General features: G+C 32.9%; 1 protein-coding gene across 1 annotated transcript; it reads left to right on the forward strand.

The window, feature by feature from the left end:
* Positions 1 to 7,820: 7,820 nt before the first annotated feature.
* Positions 7,821 to 20,326, forward strand: LOC129304838 (two-component response regulator-like APRR7). The gene is given in 11 exon segments (XM_054944658.1): positions 7,821 to 8,036; positions 8,512 to 8,603; positions 8,721 to 9,241; positions 11,379 to 11,540; positions 11,659 to 11,792; positions 12,073 to 12,234; positions 16,207 to 16,318; positions 16,321 to 16,396; positions 17,500 to 17,910; positions 17,999 to 18,806; positions 19,927 to 20,326. Coding segments are annotated over 9 exon segments (2,331 nt in total). The 5' UTR covers positions 7,821 to 8,036; positions 8,512 to 8,603; positions 8,721 to 8,892; the 3' UTR covers positions 20,044 to 20,326.
* Positions 20,327 to 21,972: the final 1,646 nt, after the last annotated feature.

A 21,972-nucleotide genomic window follows, 5' to 3' on the forward strand; every position in this document is an offset into this window, starting at 1 on the left:
CTTCTGAGTTACTTGAGTGATTTGAGAAGTTAACTAACTATATCTATTCTCAACAGGAGTGTGTGTTGATTCATGAAGCTGAGGCTCGAATACGCCATTAAAAGGCTTCGTGTTCTGGTTAATAACGTAGAGACAAACGATAGGCACACTGTGGTTGGAAAGGGCTCGACGCAGCTCTTTCAAGCTGCTCTCTTTGCTCTCTCCTCCAGAAGATAGCAAAGAAGAAGAAGGGAGAGCAATTTTAAATTCGAAGATGCAATTTTATAATTTTTTCTGGTGAATGCAATTTTATAATTTTTAATAACATTGAATATTTGTTAAAAAAAAAATAAGATAGAATATTTACAGAAACGAGTGATATAAATGCTAGAAATTTCTATAGCATTTTTTCATTTTTTGTTATTCCCTTTGAATATCCGTACACTTCCTTGTGAATAATGTTTTGTTCTAGAAAAAGAAATATTTTTTTATGTTATAAAATATAGTTAATATGAAAAGTAGAGAAGGATAAGACAGTACAAGAAATAGAAAGAAAATAATGGAAGAGAATTCTTACTCATTAATGTACATGGGCTTTGAACGTGACCTCTGTTTATGAGCCTCTAGCCATTCAAATCTTATTTTAATATTACAAAGTTATAATGAGGCATATAATGATGTATTATGTAACTTTTAAAGGTTATAAGTTATTAAATCTAAGAAACTCCCTCTTTGCCATTTATGAGGACATTAAAGACAAATAAATTCTAAGGGTTATGAGTTATGGACATCCGATCTACAACATAATATTTATAATACTCACCCTTGAATGTCGATAATAAACACTGTGTCTCATTAAAATCTTACTAAGGAAAACACAATGGGATGAAATCCTAATGAAGAAAAAGAGTACACAATATTTTAAATACTCAATATTGTTGCCTCATTGGAAACCTTTCTAGGAAAACCTAGTAGGACAAAACCTTAAAAAGGAAAAAAGAGTATAACATAATATTTACTCCCCGTAGTCTTCCTTTGATAACAATATCACTTTATGTCTTTGAGTTTGTGCATTCCAATTTCATACACTAACTTCTCAAATGTCAAAGTTGGTAGTATCTTAGTAAATAAATTTGCAAGATTGTCATATGAGCAATTTTACTGAACAACTATATCACTGCTTTTCAAAAGGTCATGAGTGAATTTTTTTTTTGAGAAATACGTTTTGTTTAATCTCCTTTGATATATCCTTCTTTTAATTGAGCTATGCATGCTGTGTTGTCCTCAAATAATATTGTTGGAATTTTTTTTTCAACAATAAACCACACATCATTTGGATATGATGGATTATTGACCTTAGCTAAATACATTCTCTACTTGTTTTGTGAATTGTAACTATTTTGCATGATTTGGTGAGGTAGCAGCTAGTGTTTGTTTTGTTGAATGTGAAAATATTGTCGTACCCCAACAAGTAAATAAATATGCAATTTGTGATCTGCCTTTATGTGGATTTGATCGAAATCCTGCATCTGCATAACCAAAAAGTTGTGATCCAAATTTATTAGAATAAAATAATCTCATATAATTATCCATCAGAGATATCGAAATAGGTGTTTAACTCCATTCTAATGGCTTTTTGTCGAGGAAGAATTAAATCTTGCTAATAAATTTACAGCAAATGTAATTTCAGGTCTTGTTGAATTGGCAAGATACATCAATGCACCTATAGCACTAAGATATGGTATTTTAGGACCAAAAAGTTCTTCATCTTTCTCTTAAGGGCAAAAATGATCTTTTTTCTCATCAAGAGATCTTACAACTATCGAAATAATTAATAAATGTGCGTTGTCCGTGTAAAATTGCTTCAATATTTTTTCAATGTAAGTTGATTAATGAAGAAAAATTTCATTTGCTAAGTGCTTGATTTGTAAATCGAGGTAAAATTTTGTTCTTTCTAGATCTTTTATTTCAAATTCTTTCTTTAAACAATCAATTGTCTTCTGGAGTTCTTCAAGAGTTTCAATTATATTTAAATTACCCACATAGACAGCAATTATAATAAACTTTGACCCATTACTCTTTATAAAACACATGGAAAGATTGAATTATTTTTATAACCTTCGTTTAATAAATATTTACTGAGACGATTATACCACATCCTTTCAGATTGTTTCAGTCCATATAAAGATTTATTCAAATGAATTGCATATTTTTCTCGAGAATATTTACATGCTTCTAGTAATTTGAATCTTTCAAGAATTTTCATATAAATTTTTGTATCTAAAGAGTCACATAGATAGGCCGTAACAACATTCATTATGTGCATATCAAGTTTTCTGTGTATTGCTAGACTAATTAAATATCTTAAAGTGATTGTGTATACCATAGGAGAATATGTCTCTTCATAATCAATATCAGGTTTTTATAAAAATCCTTATGCTATTAGTCGTACTTTATATCTAACGACTTCATTTTTCTCATTTCATTTTCGCACAAATACCCATCTATATCTAACTGACTTTACACCATTAAATATTCAGACTACAGGTTCAAAAACTTCAATTGAATTTAATTCTGCTTGAATTGCATCTTTTCATTTTGGCCAATCATTTTTATGTCTACATTTTTCAATCGATTTCAATTATAAATCCTCATTTTGATTCATTATTTCCATAGCAACATTATATGAAAATATGTCGTCGACGACTATATTTTTTCGATTCTTTCTTTTTCCTATAGTGACATAACTTATTGAGATCTCTTCATTATCTTCAGGTACCTGGACCTCTTTTGGGGTATTTTGATTAGCTATGTCTCCATACTCTTCTAGAGTACTAGCCTCCTTTACTATGCCATCTTTATTTTTTATTTCTTTCTTCTTTCTATGAATTTTATCTTTAAAGCAATTGGTCTGCCATATTTTAGACGTGACTTAGATTCATTTGCACTTTCTAATTTTTTGCTGGGATATCGATTCTAATAGGAACATTTTCAGTTGGAATATGAGATTTGGTAATTCTTTTATGGTTAGTAAATGCATTTGGCAATTGATTTATAATATTTTACAAATAAATTATTCTTTTAACTTCAAGTTCACATTGTTTTGTATGGGAATTTATATGAGATAATAATAATTTATTCCATGTAATTTCTTTCTCCAGCTGCATATTTTTCTCCCCTTAATGTTGGAAAAAATTGTTTCATCGAAATGGCAATCATCAAAACGTGCCATGAATAAATCTCCAGTTAATGGTTTTAAATACATGATTATAGAAGGAGATTCAAAACTAACATATATTCTCAACCTTCTTTGAGGTCCCATCTTTGTGCGTTGTGATGGAGTAATAGGAACAAATACTGTAGATCCAAAAATTATAAGATGAGAAATATTTGGCTCTAGACCAAAAGCCACTTATAATGGAAAAAAATTATGATAACTTGTTGGCTTGAAGAGCACAAGTGCTATTGCATGTAAAATCGCATGTCCCCATGCGAAAATAGTAAGTTTTATCCTTAAGAGCATTGGTCAAGCTATCAATTGGAGACATTTAATGAATGATTATACTAAACTATTTTGAGTGTGGACATGAGTAATAAATTTTTCAACTATTATTTTAGTTGATATGCAATACTGATAAAAAATTTAAGATAAAAATTCACTTACATTATCAAGACAAATTATCTTAATTGCATAATCTAAAAATTATGCTCTTAATTGAATTATCTGGGCAAGTAATCTAGCAAATGCTAGATTACGTGTTGATAACAAACACACATATGATCATTTTGTAGATGCATCTATTAAAATCATAAAATATTTGAATAGTCCACATGGTGGATGGATAGGTCCCTATATATTCCCTTGGATATGTTCAAGAAAAGTAGGATATTTCATTCCCACTTTCACAATTGAAGATCTTTTAATTAATTTTCTTTGAGAACAAGCAGCACATGAAAAACTTTAAATTGAAGAATTTTTTAGTTCTTTAATGGATATCCATGTGAATTTTCAATAATTCTTCGCATCATAGTTGAATTGGGATAGCCTAACCGATCATGCCAAACAATAAATGTATCTTAGTTGATAAACTTCTTATTAACTATTACATTTATTTCACTGTACTAACAGTTGTGCATACAAATTATAGAATAATGTGAATAATTTCTCTAAGACACATTTCTTTTCAAATCTAAAATCTATAATATATAGGTATTCAATATCTTTTTCATTTGCAGTCTCAATATGATACTCATTTCGACAGATATATTTAAAGTTTAATAAATTTTTTTGAAACTTAGATGAATATAATGCGTCATCTATAATAATTTTTTTTTTTGGGTAATATTATAATTGCTCTTATGGAGCCATTGGTTAATTTAGTATTACCCGTTATGGTATTAACGCTTCCATCTGTTATTGTTAAACAAGTAAAATATTTTTTATCTTTAGCTATGGTGTGTGTTGTAGCACTATCCAGGAGACATATATTTTCATTCTTGTGTCCAATGAAGAAAAGAAAATATCCATATTCTTAAAAAAAAAGAGAATGTATTAAAATGAATATTTAATAAAATAAAATTTATTCATAGAAATAATGCTTTTATTACAAGAAAAAAAAAAATTAAATGAAACATAACCTAAATTACAAGAAAATAAAAATATAAACGAATCATAATCCAAATTATTTTAATTATTTTTTAACTAAACTTGTCTAATCCTAATTTTCAAAGAAATTAGCCACCTCTAAGTGTGCCATAGTATCAAGGCCATTAATATCATCCAACTCATTGATATCATAATTTTTGTATGCAAAATGTGCCTCAATATCATCATTTTAAAAAGTAAAATTTGATTCCACATTATTTGAATTTCTTTTGATGGAGGCTTGATAAAGCTTTTTTGGATGCTCTTTCATTTTTTTTTTTGCTCTTACATAATTTGATTCCACATTAATGCCCCTTCATACCACATCGATAACATTGATTTTCAACAACTTTTAAAGGGTCGCTCTTACAATTTTTTTTTGCCCTTCATTATTTTTCTTCTTTTAGTGGGTGTTATGATTATAACTAGTACCACCCCCGCCATTATAATTAGCATGTCCCCTGCCACGGCCACGGCCACGGCCATGACCACGATTATAGTAATTACGACATATAGTCACATTCATTTCAGAAAATGGAGTTGATTTAGTGGGACGAATTTCATGATTTTTCATTAGCAGCTCATTATTTTGTTCAACCACAAGAAGACAAGAAATTAATTTAAAATACTTTTTAAAATCCTTTTCACGATATTGCTACTGCAGGAGCACATTTGAAGCGTGAAAAGTTAAAAACGTCTTCTCTAATAAGTCTTTATCATTGATTTTTTCGTCACATAATTTCAATTGAAAACTTATTTTAAAAACTACTGAATTATATACACTTACAATTTTAAATCTTACAACTTCAAATGCATCCATTCATATTGGGCTTTAGGTAAAATTATCATTTTCTAGTGGTCATACTTTTCTTTTAGATTAATCTACAATTCTAATGGATCTTTTATTGTAAGGTATTTAACTTTTAGCCCGTCATGAAGATAACGACAAAGGAATATAATGCCTTGACCTTGTTTTGACTACTTGCTCGATTTTTAGGTAAAATTGCTTTTTCTAAACCTTTGGCGTCCAAGTGAATTTCAGTATCTAGCACCCATGATAGATAATTCTTTCCCGTGATATCAACAGTCGTAAATTCAAATTTGATAAGATTTGCCATAATTCAAACTAAAATTATAATAACAATTAGAATTATGATAAAATTAATAAATAAAGCATAAAAAATAAATATTATAGTAAAAAAATATTTCACACACACAAGCTAAAATATAGTTTATAATAAAATACAATTGAAAGAGGCATAATATAAAGAAACAAAAATATAAATAACCAAACTTATTAAACAAATAAGTTGATGGATAAAACAAATAATTCATATGATAAAACAAATTATACTAACAACATAGATTGATCAACACACACACAAACAAACACAAAATGTATAACACACACACACACACAATATTAATTTAACGGAGGACTAAAATGATAAAGCAATGAATAATAACTAACAATAACAATAACAATGATAATAATCATGACGATGGCATCAAATACATAAACATAGAAAAAGAAAAATAGGTATATCAATATATAACAATAAATAATAAAAATAAAGTGATGGATGTTAAATGAGACTTGATTAAATTAAATCATTAATCACACGATTATTTTCAAATGAAGAAATTTAAAATTACTTTATAACTAAGAAAATAAAATGATAGGAAAATAAAACAATAAAATATAAGAATAAAATAACCATGAATGTTAATTAAACAATAATATAAAATATAATTATATATACATATATATAATATAAGAACACATTAATCTAACTAAAAAATCATATCTTGTTTTCAAAATCAATTCATGCTGATAACGTTTTGTAAAATATAGTTAATATAAAGAGTAGAGAATGACAAGATAATACAATAAATTGAGAGAAAATAATAGAGGAGAATTCTTATTTATTAATGCACATATACTCTGGACATGATCTCTATTTATAACCTCTAACCATTCAAGTTCTATCCTTATGTTACAAAGTTATAATGAGACATATAATATTGCATTATATAATTTTTGAAAGTTATAAGTTATTAAGACTAAGAAATTTCCTCTTTGTCATTCATGAGGACATCAAGGACAAAGAAATTCTAAGGGCTATGAGTTATGGACATCCACAATATAATATTTATAATATTTTAATTGTATTTAGACAGTGGCTATAGGCTAATATTAATTTCATTAGCCAATTTCGACAATGCTAATATCGAGTGAGTTTTTTTTTTAATATTGAATGTATGGTACTCTCAAAATTATAAAATATTTTTAGGAAGTTTGATATCACAAAATATAAACACTTTGATTAAACTGTTATTAACAATAATTTTTATTATATCCTCTTTCTTTAATTTTTTTAACTGAAATATTAAATAAAAGATATTTTTTAAAATTTATATTTTTATTTTCATAAAAAATTATAAAATATATTTAATAAACTTTTATTGATATACTTTTATAATCTTATTTATAAATTATTTCTAAAATATTTTACAAGAATAAAAAAACATTAAAACTTATCAAATTTATTCAGAAATTTAATAATTAATCAACTTCGCTCCTAAAAATACACACACTTTAATATATATATATATATATATATTTTCTAACATTTAATAAAAGGTAAATAAAAAAATTTATGATAAAAATTTAATAAAATAACTTATGAATTAAATAATTTTTTTATTATATAAATAGATAAAGAAATGTATGATTTTGTTTAAAAAGGTATTACATTTTGAGATCGAAGAGGAAATAACATTTAGCTAAGTGACGCGGAATGAGAGGACGATATGATCATGACTTGAAGGGGTGGCTGTACCGCGTAACACAGAATCGCTCGTCTAAGATATTTTTCACGGAAAACATTAATAAAATCAACCCGCGGACAATTCGGCCATTTCATCACTAGGGCCATCATTGTCATTGAACGCTGAGCTTAGTTTCCAGCCCATATGGTGCCACGTGTTCCGATCCAGATCTCCAAAGATGCGGTGACCGCTTGGGAGCTCCCGGCTTTAGATTTTGTCCACATCACTCTGGCCACGTCGCCAAATATATTACAACCTGGAAATATCTCATTCCTACATGGCACTTCTTGAACGTTCCACACCTCCATTTCTTCCACGCCAGCAGCGTTGGACGAGCCCAATATCTTCTTCACTGAACACCCATCGCATTATCTTCTTCCTTACTGCAGTCCTGAGATCGGTCAATCTCTTTTTACTCACAACATTAAGCTGAATATTTTTTATGAAAATATTTTTTGGGTCAACATTTGATTTGATGGATATTGTTTAATCGTAATAATCATTATTATGTAGTTCCGCTGATTTATAATGATTTCCTTCTGGATCGAGCTCGGAAATGGAGATTAATGAAGCTTCTGAGGTTGTAATCCGCTCTTATTTTCTGCCTTTTCTTTTTGGGGTCTTTGTAATAGATGTATGATTGCTTTCCAAGTCCCATATTTTTGTGTGCCAACGATTTAGCATAAGATATGATGCATCCCACAACGTCGTTTCTGGGTATGAAAGACTTCTTCTGTGTTTACTGTTGTGAATCTCCTCTGTATTCACAATGGATTTATATTTTCAGTAGAGGTCGGTCACATAAGTAATCGATTGGGGAATTTGAACCTCGAGTGCTCTTCAACCTACTTAGGGTTTGGAAGATACTATCCTGTTTTTTAGGACTTTGATTCCGATGCTTCAGTAAATTACAACAAGGAGGAGTTCAGAGTTATTATCAACTCAAGATCTATACTTCAGTTTTATTTTTGTCTCTTAATCTTTTTCCTTACTTTCTAGCTGTTTTTCTGTTGGTTTTGGGGTATGTATGTAATCACATTTATTTGATTTTGAAGTGGAGGATATGACGAGGGGATCCTTGCATCTCAGCTGACAAAGAGATACGTGCTTAGGGTGGTTTAGTAATTCTATTGTCTGCTCATACATGGTGAGGGAAGCCTAAAGGGTTTTGTAACTTTTGTTTGAGAGAACTGTTGCCTAAGGATATTTTATGGTGTTCATTGTGAAAAATAAAGCGGAACTTATGACATTCTTACTTGTATAGGTCTGGTTATTTTTTGACCGCATATCCAGTGATTTATGGCTGCCTTGGGCTGAGTTTTATTGTCTAGATTGGGGTTCTGAAAGATGTATGGTGTGATGTTTCCAGTGAATGAGGGCAGGTTATAACCATTGTGATCTTGGATATTCCTAAATATCAGTTTTCTATCATCTGAATGACAAGGGACGCCCTCATGAGCATTGATGGTGATGATAAAGAATTTCATGAATTGGCTCAGCGTCTACGAGATGGTGAAAAAACGACCAAAGAGGGAGTTGCTGGTGACGAACATAGTTTTCGTGAGGATGATGAGTTAAAAAGTAATGGAAAAGCTGAAGAAGTTAAAGTGGGACAAGATGGGATTGTGGAAGCCCCAGGAATTCAGCACATGCCACAACAACAGCCTCAAGGGGCAATTTGGGAGAGATTCCTACATCTCAGATCCCTCAAGGTCTTGCTTGTGGAGATTGATGACTCTACTCGACATGTTGTCGCAGCACTGCTACGCAATTGTAGTTATGAAGGTTTGTTACTTATTTGTCAGTTATTAGATGTTTTACATATTTGATTAGGCCTTAAGACTGGACACAATTTAATTCATTACGTTTGCAATATATTTTCTTATTGTATAAAGCGTTCAGATTTTTCCCCATCTAGATTATAAACAGATATCTCGCAGTGTAAGTTCAAAATTGAAATAGTCTTTCATTTTCTGGTGGGGCTAGGTAATAAAGATGCATAATTATTAATTACATTAGGCTTGACCCCATGATTGACTCATCATGGTTTACTCTTAGACCTGTATTGGTGGGTTAATTTGTTTTCTGTATAGCTGGACATATTTTCCACGTGCAACTCATCTGACTTCTCTGAGCATCCTTTTGAATCAGACAGGAAAAAAGGATATCCTCTGGGTATTATCAAATAGTTAGTTATGCTTGTGTTAAGGGCTAGGAAAATAAAATTATAGGGAGTTTCAACTATTTCCCTTCATTTTCATCTCTGGTAGGTGATTAGTGGCTGACTAGGCTGACTTGGTCTCTTATCAGCTTGATAAATTCATTTCTACTCCTAATGCAAGCTGGGCTGATTTTGTGATCCAGAAGATAGTGCTCTGGTTGAATTGGGAATGAGAAAATCCAGTGAACAAGCATATCCTTTGAAGAGTGATCTTCAGAGAGGTCTATGAACTCCTAAGGAGGTTCAGTGCATCCTTAAGCACGGATATTTGAGACAAATTTCATAATGGCTAGTTATGTTTGTGAGGAAGAGAAATTTATTGTATAATAATGAATGATTGCATATGTTATTTTCAGGGCTTTTTAACTGGCATAGAGATTGGAAGAGCAGTAATATTGAGAATTCTAATTCTTGTTTAATAAGTTAGAAAATTGAAGTGTCTCCACAGGGGGAAGGTTGCCTTTTTTGGGGCGGGGGAATTTAGGTGGGACTCTTTCTAAGGTTCATGAGGCTTGTGTTAGTTTGTCACTCTAGGATATATGGCTTAAGTTTTAGAATATGACGATTTGTTTGGTTTGCTTGTTTCTTGGTCTCATTTTTATTGGTAACCAATAAGTGTTGGGTCTAGTAAAAGGGGCCAATTCTTCACAACGTGGCAAACCAATATTTAAATCCCTATTGAGAGAAGTGCCTATATTTAGTGCTCGAACTTGTCTCGAACAGGACCGTTTTCAATAGGAGGATACCTATGAGCAATAAAAAAAAAATTTGTAATTGGTAGACTGTATTATCTAAAAAGCATTGTCTAAAACACAAGCTTTCAGTGTGTTTTAGGCAATGCTTTTTAGATAATATTTTCTCCTACAGTTTTCAGTGTGTTTCCACTTTTTGACAAGTAACATTTTAATAATTTAGAAAGAAAGCAACCACGCCTATTATTCTCCAACCGTATGAACCTTTGTCATTTACTTGCAGTTAAACGGAAAAGAAAGAAAAGCAAGAAAAAAATTATGCCCATGTGGGTCAATTCGATTTGAAACTAAAGATTAATTGAATTTTAACTTGTATTCCTATTGTTTGAATGTTTAAGAAGTTGCAAATGAAATGGAATATAGGAAATAGATAAATGGGATGAAAACTAATTACTGTTTTCAAAAACCAAATGCACCCTTGTATTTTATTTACCTCATCTATGTCTTAGTTAGAAATCTATTGACTGGTCAATGGTGGAGCTTATATGATTGCAAGGCTTTGTTGTTGAAAATATTAATATTTAGATCTTTGCAATTCATTGCATATAGAATTTACTGGTCTTCCAGCAAGAAAAGGGTGATTGATAAGTATCTTGTCTTTCTCTGCGACATATATGATTGAAGTATACCAGTTTTTGTTATTCAATATTTCCTGTGGCTGGCTGCTTAAGATGTATTTATGGGTTCTGATATTTATGAATGAGTAAACTTTTAAAGTTGCGATTGAAAAATATGATGAACAGAATTGAGATCATTTTTTATTTGCAGCTCAAGAGTAATTTTTTGTTATTGTTAAAAGAGATTCAACTGTGTCAGCATTTATTCTGTGTATAGCATTAAACTAATTGCTTGTGTGAACTCCGTAACATGTACGTGCATAGGATAGGTACATAAGAACTATGATATTGTGTAACATGAAAATGATCATAGTTAAATTTGTATCTTCTAGTTATTGAAGCAGCAAACGGATTGCAAGCATGGAAGATCTTGGAGGATCTGACCAGTCAAATAGATCTTGTCTTGACTGAGGTGGCAATGCCTTGCTTATCAGGCATTGGCCTTCTGTCTAAAATTATGGGCCACAAAACACGGAAAAACATTCCCGTAATTAGTAAGTTTTTTGAGTTTCCATATTGTTTTAAATGTTTCGATTTTTGTAATTTTGTTCTCGTGATAAGCTGTTAAAAAAGCTATACTTTTCTATGGCTTCTAATGACATTGGTCTGCAGTGATGTCATCTCATGACTCTATGGGTTTAGTCTTTAAGTGTTTGTCAAAGGGTGCTGTTGACTTTCTAGTGAAACCTATACGGAAGAATGAGCTTAAAAACTTGTGGCAGCATGTGTGGAGAAGATGTCATAGTGTGAGTGGACTTTATTTTCTTTTTGATATCATACTTCCTATTTTAAAAGCTGCTGATTACATTTTATGCATTTAAAACTGTAAAATTTGCTGGCCATTTCCATTGCTGATTCAATGAATGGGTAAGAAAGTTTCAATTTTTTTTCCATCTTAGAACCACCAAATTTTTTTTGTTTCAATGATAAGTTTCGGCTCAAAATTTAACTCTTTTGCTTTGATATAATGCAAGCTTTCCTACTGTTTATAATAAATCTGAATTTTTTGTTGATTTTTCTTCCCAGTCAAGTGGCAGTGGAAGTGAAAGTGGCACACAAACTCAGAAATCCTTTAAATCAAAGAGTCTTGAGAAGTTTGATAACAATAGTGGCAGCAACGATGAAGAAGACAATGGTAGTGTGGGTCTAAATAACGTGGATGGAAGTGACAATGGTAGTGGTACTCAGGTATGACTGTTTCTTCATTCATTGAGTACGCCTTAAGATTTAACTTGAGTTTCATGGATGTCTCTCTCTTTTCTTTCTTCCAGTTGGATAAGTCAGTTGCTTGAGTTTTAAAAGTTACCTATATAGAGTTAGTCATTACCATGTGGCATTTGCTGGTTTCCATTTGTGTGTAAAATTAAATTGGGTATGCAAGGATCAAGGTGAGAGTATATGCATATTGTAACATTGTAAGGTTGTCCTTATTAATTCACACATAACTCCAACAATTAAGGCAATCATGGGATTACTTTAAGGGGATTATCAAGTTTGTAAAATCACATAAATGGGATCGCAAGTTTTTTTTAACTTTTAAACCACTTAAATATACTTTCATAAACAAAAAATTAGAGTAAAATATATACGGAAGAATGGGATAACAAATTATATCAAGGCATTTGCATTTAAGTTGGAAAATCAGCATTTTACCACAATACATAGAGGTGTGTTGTCGCATGCCATCAACGCGTCATGGTACGTCATTGCTCTGCCATGCACTGTGGCATATTGTACAGATTTTAACAACACAATTGCTGTCAAATGACAACACCCATTTCGATTACACTACGACATTCCAGTAGTGCATGCAGCACAATTTCAACTCTCATCCCCTTGAATACAAAAATAGCAGGGGGAGACTAATTCTCATAATTCAACATATAAGTCATCACATCCATGCATTTACGCATTTTCTTATTTGCACTAGTATTTTGGCCCTATTAAGATTTTGCAAACATGACTCGTACAATTCAAGGCCTAAAATACACCTTAAAATCAAATCAACTAATAGTACAAGTATGTCAAAATAATATGATATCTTAGTTGACAAATTATCAAGTGAAAGACATATGATTAAATTTACAAGTGGCCTATAATTAGGATTTTGTAGATCTTAAGCCTCCGGTGCTTTTCCTTGAGCCTGACTTGAGCTAGCTCCTGAAAATATTAAGGGAAAGGAGCGCACAACCACTCAGTAACTAAGGTGAATCTAATCTATACAAATGTATGTCAATTAATTATAATGGTGCAAGTGACATTGTCACTAACGCATAATCATATACTCATAACATAGTCCATTTAGTGACAAAATTAACAAGCATGTGACATAAACATTGTAATATGCAAGGGTCACAATACTAACAACCATACGCCTTTTTTATACAATTTGCAAGGCCACAAAAATAACAGTCATGTGGCCATAATGTGATATATATGATCAATGTTATTCTCATACTTTTTTAATACCTTCGACATGAAATTGTTGGCTATTTAGTGGGATTGTCTATCCAAGCCTTTTACTTATGAGGAGTTGCCCGATCAAAGGTACTACACTAATTTGTGAGTCATGGTTTCCCTCAAAACTAATAACCATGAGATGTTGTACTTTTAAGTTACCCTCTTTATGAATTGATGAAGACTAGTTAGGTTCGACTTCTTCTCTAAACTACTAAGACAGTCCATTAAGGAACAAGTGAGACAGTATAATAAATATAGGCAAGCTATCGAATTTTGAATGGTGGCCATACCATATGAATTTCAAATCATTACTCCTCTCCCTAGGGTGAATTCATGCCTCATATGATCATTTAATGCAATGCATGTTTACACATAACATAATGCGTATCCCACTAATCATACTTTTACATGCCACAAATTTTTTTTATCACATAGCATGTGTAAGTTTCATTTTGCTAGTTAACATTTAACTTTCAAGATATCACATTTACCCTTTTCTCATAATCACATGTGTTTCTTCACATAGTTCACTAAATCATCATTATGTTATATTATTCAAATTTAGCACATCATGCTATTCCATAATGCATATTCAATTCATACAAATGGTTCATCTAATGACTCACAATTTTATGTTCATCATGTGGTTTTCTAACATAGTTACACTTGCATTACACAATTTCATATATCTTAATTGGGTTCATTGACAACATAATCAATCAACAAACAAAAGTACAAACAAGATTTCTCCCAGTCACTTCAAACCTTTAAGATGTTAAAGGTTTACTTGTTAATAAAATATTTTTCAGAGCTTATCCAAAGTTTGAATTGTGTCAGTTTGCAATTAATTTACAATTAGTCACATCAACAATCATTAATATCATCATTAGGATAATTCCCAACATCTAACTTAACACTCCCAAAACTCTTAAAACTTCAATTCCTCACATACAAGCTTACCCATCGAGTTTGTTAGCTTCTTTTAGCTCACATTAGTTCCAATGAACCACCAAACTATCATTAATGAGTATCAAACACCTCCAACAACCACAATAAGTGGAATTTTTGGATGTTAATTACCGTCAAACCACCAAAACCCACAAAGCCATAAATACTATGTTTAAATAACCCAAACAATTTTCATTAACTCTATTTAAGTCAATGAATTGAAGCTCAACCATTATGTATCGAAAATCATCATCCCAAGCAAACCCTAGCTCAAAACTTCAAGAGAAATGGAAGAGGATGAAGAGAATTGACATAAAAGACTTAATCTTAATGTTTGGAAACTCCAAAATGTCCACAAAGGTCCAAAATCTTGAGCCCTAGCAAAGCTTGGTTTGTGCTCCTTGTCTTCTCCTGTTTTCTTCTAATTTTCAAACTGATATAGCTCCACTTGTTCAGAATTTTGACCATGCATGGCACAGAGAGGCCCTTCCTTAGTGAGTTGTCGCTTGTGCGCTGCAACATGTGGTATAGACCAAAACTCCACTAATTTTTCTCCCTTTTTGAGGTCTGAGTGACCCGGCTTTGCTTTGGGCCCAAATCTTTGTTTGAAACCACAGCCTAATACCTTTATTAGACCCTTCTGATTATACACCACATTAATTTACTGAGTCAACCACATTTAGCCTAATTAACCTGAGTCAAATTTTTGGGATGTTACGAACATTCTCACTATGATGTAATCAGTCTTCTTTGTTATCTGTTTTGCACTGCCGTACCACTAAGACAATCATGAAAACCAGTGAGTATTGAGACCAGCTTAAGCAATGTCTCTATTTCTCTTTTCCTCCTAGATAGATGGGGAAACCTCATATAAAGTGTTGTATAAACTTATGTTTCTGCTTTATAGTATTTTGTTTATAATTGTGGGTAAATTACATTCAATCCACCTATGGCTTAAAGGTTACTTTGTCATCCTATGTTTTTAAAACTATTATGGTCTTGACCTGTTATTTCTCTGTTACTCGCCTAAGCTGCTCGAAAAGACTGAAAAACGTGCTCCAAAACTCAGCTTACTTAAGAAAGTAAATGGCTGACTGACGAGTCATTGCTGAAAAACCACATAAACATAGATTACGGCAACTAGGTAACAGTATATTAATTTATAAGAACTAATTCCCTTGACTTTCTCTTTGGTATATTTTTACTTGCACTTTTTAGGGGACCAAATGCCAGATGACTGACTTCCATTAATCATCTTATCCTTAAAATCGTTATTTTGTGATCAAGAAGGCATTTGGTATTCATATCTCAACTGTTATGGTATGAGTATGAGATGCCATGGGAGAAGATGCCATGATAGTCATGAAACCTGTATGCTACATTTTAGAGATCTGAGATGCCTATGTTTGGTTATGCATATAATCAATGTTATTTAGTAATTTTAAATATTCACTTTTTTTCACTTACTTAAATACATTATATCTTAAGAATGTATACTGTTTTTACTATTCATGAGTATAAATGCATAAAAAAATTGAATTAAAAATTAAAATAAAAGTTAACTTGCTATTTATTCCTTCATCCTTGTAAAATTTAACGTACAATATAACCTTTCTATGATATTTTTACTATTCATTGTGTTTGTTTCCACACATTTTACATCAAACGAACCTAACCCTGTAGATCCAGTCTTGTAGATATTTAGCTTGGAAAAAGGCACATGTAAATCTCGTCCTTTATTTCTTTTTACAGAGCTCATGGACCAAACAAGCTGTAGAAGTTGACAGTCCCAAACCATCCCAGTGGGATCATATAGCTGAGTGCCCTGATAGCACCTGTGCTCAAGAAGTTCTCTCAAATGCTGAAATAGTGGAAACAAGATGTTTTCTGTAGCCATAAAGGAGTGTCCAGATCAGAAGGATCAGCTTGGTAAGAGTAAAATGTACTTATGGCTGCATTAACTCTTCCCCTCCCTGCTCTTTCCAAAAAAGAGCCATGTATGTCAGTGAATGTTTTGTGTAATTTTGGTTTGCTGATTGGTGATGTTTATGTAGTGATGTTTTGATAATTAGATATGTTTGGTGGAAGCTGAATACTAGAATATTCACAAGCCAAGTTCTACCTTCACATTTGGGGAAATTCCCTACCTTGTTTTCATTGTGGTCCTTTGCTTTGATTTTCTCCCCAACGAGCCTCATTTAGGTTGCCCTAGCATTTAGTAAATTAATTCTTCAACAACAAGCAGCCTTATCCCGTCAGATGGGATTGGCTATATAGATTGCACAATACTATTGTGCTCTATTGTCAACCAAGCTTTTAGGAATATTATTAACTAAGAGGTCTTATTCAACAATTTTTATAAGCGTTTTCTTTGGTCTTTCTCTACCCTTTCTACTAGGCTCAAGATTATCCATTCTACTTACCTTATCGGTGCTTCTCATGGCCTTCTTTGTATATGTCCAAATCATTTCAAATGATTTTTATCATTTTTCTCTCAATAGATGCGACACCCACTTTTTCTCACAACAGATAGCTGAATTTCAAAACTTTATTTCAAATGTGCTATTTTTTTTTCTTGGTTTATTGAATCCGGACTTGACAATGTAAAGTTCATACCTTAATCTATTAAAGTTCTTACTGAGGAATGCTTTGCTTATGCCTCGATTTACTGACGATTTCACTTGTACTAAAAATTCAGCAACACTATGAGAACTAAAATATAATTGTTTTTCAATTTCACTAAGCTTATTCATGGACATCAAATTTACAGGTATTGTATTAAAAAAAATTTACAGGTATTTAAGTGGCTTGTGGGTTTGTATGTTGTTGATGTCATGTTCTGTTTCCTTACCTTGTTTCTTTTTGTGCTAAATTTGCTGGCTGTATAATGACTATTTACCATTCATTTATGCATTCATGTAGAGATTTGTGCATTTGCATATATGTAGTTGTGTCTGAGATTGTTTTTTAAATATCTTTTTCCAATTGTTCTGTTGTTTTTCATTCTTTTCTGGGGCTACTCATAGAGCTGAAAGTGGACTCCAGTAGGGATCTCGGCTTGATTCTTGACTATAGAAATGAGGTCATGGCCAATACTTTGGGCGAAAAGCATAGCAACCCACTTGATATAGGCTCCTCTAAATTCAATGGGCAACTTAATAGAGGACAGCTGGAACTTCACTGTGAAGATCCTTCTAGCAAGTTGAGATGCAAAGGTCCATTTCAATCTGATGCTGTTACTAGTACGCACAATTTGCGCATTCATGGTGGAGAATTTGAAGTCTCAAATAGAAGGACCAAGCCCTCGGATACTGAAAGCAAAGCTATCAATGATGATGGAGAATTGCCGTCACTTGAGCTCAGTTTAAAGAGACTTAGAGGAGTTAAAGATGCTGGTATTACAATTCAGGATGAGCGGAATGTTTTAAGACGTTCAGACCTTTCAGCCTTTTCAAGGTATGATGGCTCTATTTTATTCTTTTGTGTTATTCTGAACTAATTTTAAGGTTGATGGCAGGATGTTTTAAGAAGTCTTCTGCTACAGGTACAATGCGGCTTCTAATGCAAAGAAATCTCCTGGTGGTTGTGCTGGAAGCAATTCTCCCCATAATAATAGCTTAGAAGTTACAAAGAAAGATTCATCACGTGACATCCAGTCTCATTCTAGTGGAAATCCTCCTAACCAGAACTCGAATGGTGCCAGTAATAACATTGACATGGGCTCCACGACTGATAATGCCTTCACTAAATCTGCTGTTATGAGCAAGACAACAGTGGCTTCACCAACTAAATGTTTGTATCAATCTTCTGCCTTCGAGCCTATAAAAAACAACTTTATGTGTGCCTCTCAACAAGTTGCAGTACATAATACTGAAGATACGACAGCCTCAACTATGCTAGAACCACCTAGAGGAGGTATACACAAGGACTCTCCAACACAGGACTTCCATGGCATATACAAAAACCATAGGTGCATCGTTAATAACATGCAGCACCAGCTACCTCCGGACCATGATGATGCCTCATCAAAGAAAATTGCTGCCACAGCTCCACATTGTGGGTCATCAGATGTAGTTGAAATGGTTGAAGGTAATGTTGGAAATTATAGCATCAATAGAAGTGTGTCGGGAAGCAACAATGCAAGCAACGGACAAAATGGGAGCAGCACCGCAGTCAATGCTGGAGGGATAAACATAAACATAGAAAATAGCATTGGAATTGCTGGGAATTGTCGAGGTGGTGTTGCTAGTGGGAGTGGGAGTGCTAACAGAATAGATCAGAAGACTTCTCAAAGAGAAGCAGCCTTAACTAAATTTCGCCAGAAGAGGAAAGAGAGGTGCTTCCGGAAAAAGGTAACTAACGTTGAGTTTTTATTCCTGGATATCATCAAGTGCTTATGACCTTTTCCGGCAATATGGTGTTACTCTTACCTTTCATTATCATCGTTTCATGGATTTTTTTTTTTTGTATTTTTTTGCATGTTCTGTCCTTTTGTTTTGGCTCTCAAGAAGTTTCTCCCTGAATTTTTTATCTGTCAAACTTGTCAATCAGTTAAAAAAAAAAAAGCACTGCTATGATGCCACTGGAGGTTGTTATCGGGATTATATTTCAGTGGGCATTGTGACCCTATTCATGATCATTACCACTGTGTTTTCATGATGGGCACTTAAATGGGATGGGAAACCTTCCTTCAAAAGCTAACTACTAAGGCCTGCTTAAATATTCCATTAAGAATTCCATCCTACTTAAGGTGGCAATTTAGGCACTGTTTGCTAATTGATTCTCCATCAATTTGCCTCCTTTGGGGAGCTGATGTCTCAGTGGTTTTCTCTACAGTAAAACTTCACTTGACTTCTTGTCAGTTAAAAGACTTTGCTAATCAAAACTTTTCATAGGTAGCCTTTTTGAAACCATCAACATCTAGCTTCAATACCAATTAATGGGTTATTCAAATGGGATGAAAACCCTACTCCTAAAGACAAAAATACTTATCAAGCATCCCATACTGCTCAATGTGGTGTTTAGGCTCCAATATGACCTTAATCCCCATAAATTTGATATGTGAAAATGCTAATAAGGGTTAATCAAGTTGAAGGAGCGTGGAAGCCAACAGATATGGTTGGAGCACCATGAATGCAATAACATAATTGGGGATTCTGTTGGAGAATTTGTGATTGATTAAAATTAGCTTGTAGTTTTTTCAAATTGGCTAAACCGTGTAAATTCTAACTAATGGTATGTTCTTTTGTGTGACTTTTTTTGTACTTGGAGATGTGTTCTGCTGGAATTTCAAAAAGTTGCTGAGTTGAGCTAGGGCTTTATCAATTATCATGTGGTTACTATTTCTACTAGAAATATATTGATATGGGCTGCCCTGTTGAATTGGAGCCTATGTGCTCCTGTCACGAAGGTGTCTATCACGCCACACTTCTTTGATTACTGTACGCTAACTTTCTCTGGTTTGCAATTTAGGTTCGATATCAAAGCAGAAAGAAACTAGCTGAACAACGACCTCGCTTTCGTGGACAATTTGTTCGACAGGCCTCCAACAAAAGTACAAGTGAGACAGATGGGGCAACTGATAGCTGATTCAGAGCACTTGTGCGAATGACATAATCATGAGTGTAGTAGGATTCTTCAAGCAGAATGTGAGAATTGTTTGTCTGCGTCTGTATTGTGTCAATGTAAAATGGACTCTAGCTTTTCCAACTTGTTCATTCGATACACCTTTAAATCAATCTATGGTGTCATTGATTTTATAGAAGTTGTTGTTGTGCTATTTGGACGCTCGGAAAACTCATTTGGCGACTGCACGTTTGCTAGTCCTTGTTTGATATTATACTGGAACAATCAAATGCCTGTCTTCCATTCATCTGTTACTCTTTCTATCCTTACACTGCCTGTTTCAGCCTTTCAAGAATAAGAAATTTCTCATTAAAAAAAAAAGAATAAGAAATTTCATAGCCTTTGAAGATGAACCAAGAGAGTTCGAAAATGGAAAATATTCGTGTGGAGGACAGTTTCCATAGGCCTAGTTGAAATCTGTTTAGTATTACTCAAGGAGCGGCGTTTAGTATTCTGATTTTGGATCCAGGTGAAATTATGTTTACAATTGGACAAGTATTATCGCCTCAATATTTTTGAATTAACGAAGGTGACCGTATGCAACCTGCTTAATCATTGAGTTGTTCGGACATAACAATTGATGACATTAGAGCGAATTGTTCCCTGAATTGGCAAAGGCTTTCCCAAGGGCCAAGATTTGCCCCGAGACTAAGTGTAAGCCGTTAAAAAAAAAAAAAAACGAATTATGGGTTTCCATTCGTGTGCTTGTCTGCACCATAGAATATGTGCAATGTTGCGAAAAGGAGTATATTCTCCGTCGAGAGCATAACTCATTGCTTGAAATAGTTTCCAATTTTCACCGTTGTTCCCATTCGTCACTATCAAGCATCCAAGTCACGAGTTTGACTGCGAATGTAATTTGAGAAGAGACGAAAGCTAGTGGGAACGAAAATGCTAGTTCCCGTATAAGCGAAACAATAGCATACAAAATCTATGAGTGGGGACGAATCTTCGACACAGTTAGTCGCATGTAAATGGGAAAAGAATAATGATACAGAATGTGTCATGATCACCCGTTTTAAGCTATAATACTGTCACCCGCTGAAGTAACTTCCCAGCATCGGCGCACCTTCATTCCCTTTTTGAATCAAAAATGCTGGCGCCTGGCGGCTTGGCGGCTTGGCGATGCCTGCATAATGACAACGCACAGGTCAAAGCATTTTCAAATCACATCTTTCTTTTGTAAAATACAATCTTTCGTTACCGTTTGTTCTACAGTAAAAACAACAGTAACATCCTTTTAAAATAAAAAAACATGCTGATGTTTCCCTGTGCATCACACACGGCATACTCTAGTTAAAGAAAACAAGCTCAATAATGTATTGTAGCTTTTCTTTCAAATATAGGGGTCAAATCTTACATGTCTATTATGGCCCCCCTCATTCTCAACACTTGACTTTGATCCTTTTTTGGGGATAAAAACTGAAACCATCATTAATCAATGGAAAAGCCACTTACACGGTTATACCTGCGAGAAAAACGAAATCCTGTAACCTTTCGTCAAATTCCACCTCATGCATTTAGGTGGCATCACCTACTTTAGTATTTAATCCCTCCAGATTTTTTTTTTTTTTCTAAGTCGCTTATAGAGCATTGGCTTGGTCCTCGCCCCCGTTTTTTTTTTTTTTTGCAATTGTTAAATAACGTTCCAAAAATGCCCTTCTCTGTGGTATTCCTAAAAGAAAATGAAAAGTAAGATGACTCAGAGCTTGTTTGGATTAATGTTTGCAGAAATATGTTTTGCATAAATTACAATTTGTAAACTAAAGTTGAGTTAAAATTTAGTTATTATAATGTGATTTATATTTAGATACTCTTTTAAAAAAATACAATTTAACAAACTAAAACTTATTTGGATAATATAATTAAAAGGTAGGTTTAAATATATAACAA

The sequence above is a fragment of the Prosopis cineraria genome, unplaced genomic scaffold (genome assembly GCF_029017545.1).
Source record: "Prosopis cineraria cultivar Desert tree isolate PC_DT_omini unplaced genomic scaffold, ASM2901754v1 PC3, whole genome shotgun sequence".
NCBI lineage: Eukaryota > Viridiplantae > Streptophyta > Magnoliopsida > Fabales > Fabaceae > Prosopis > Prosopis cineraria.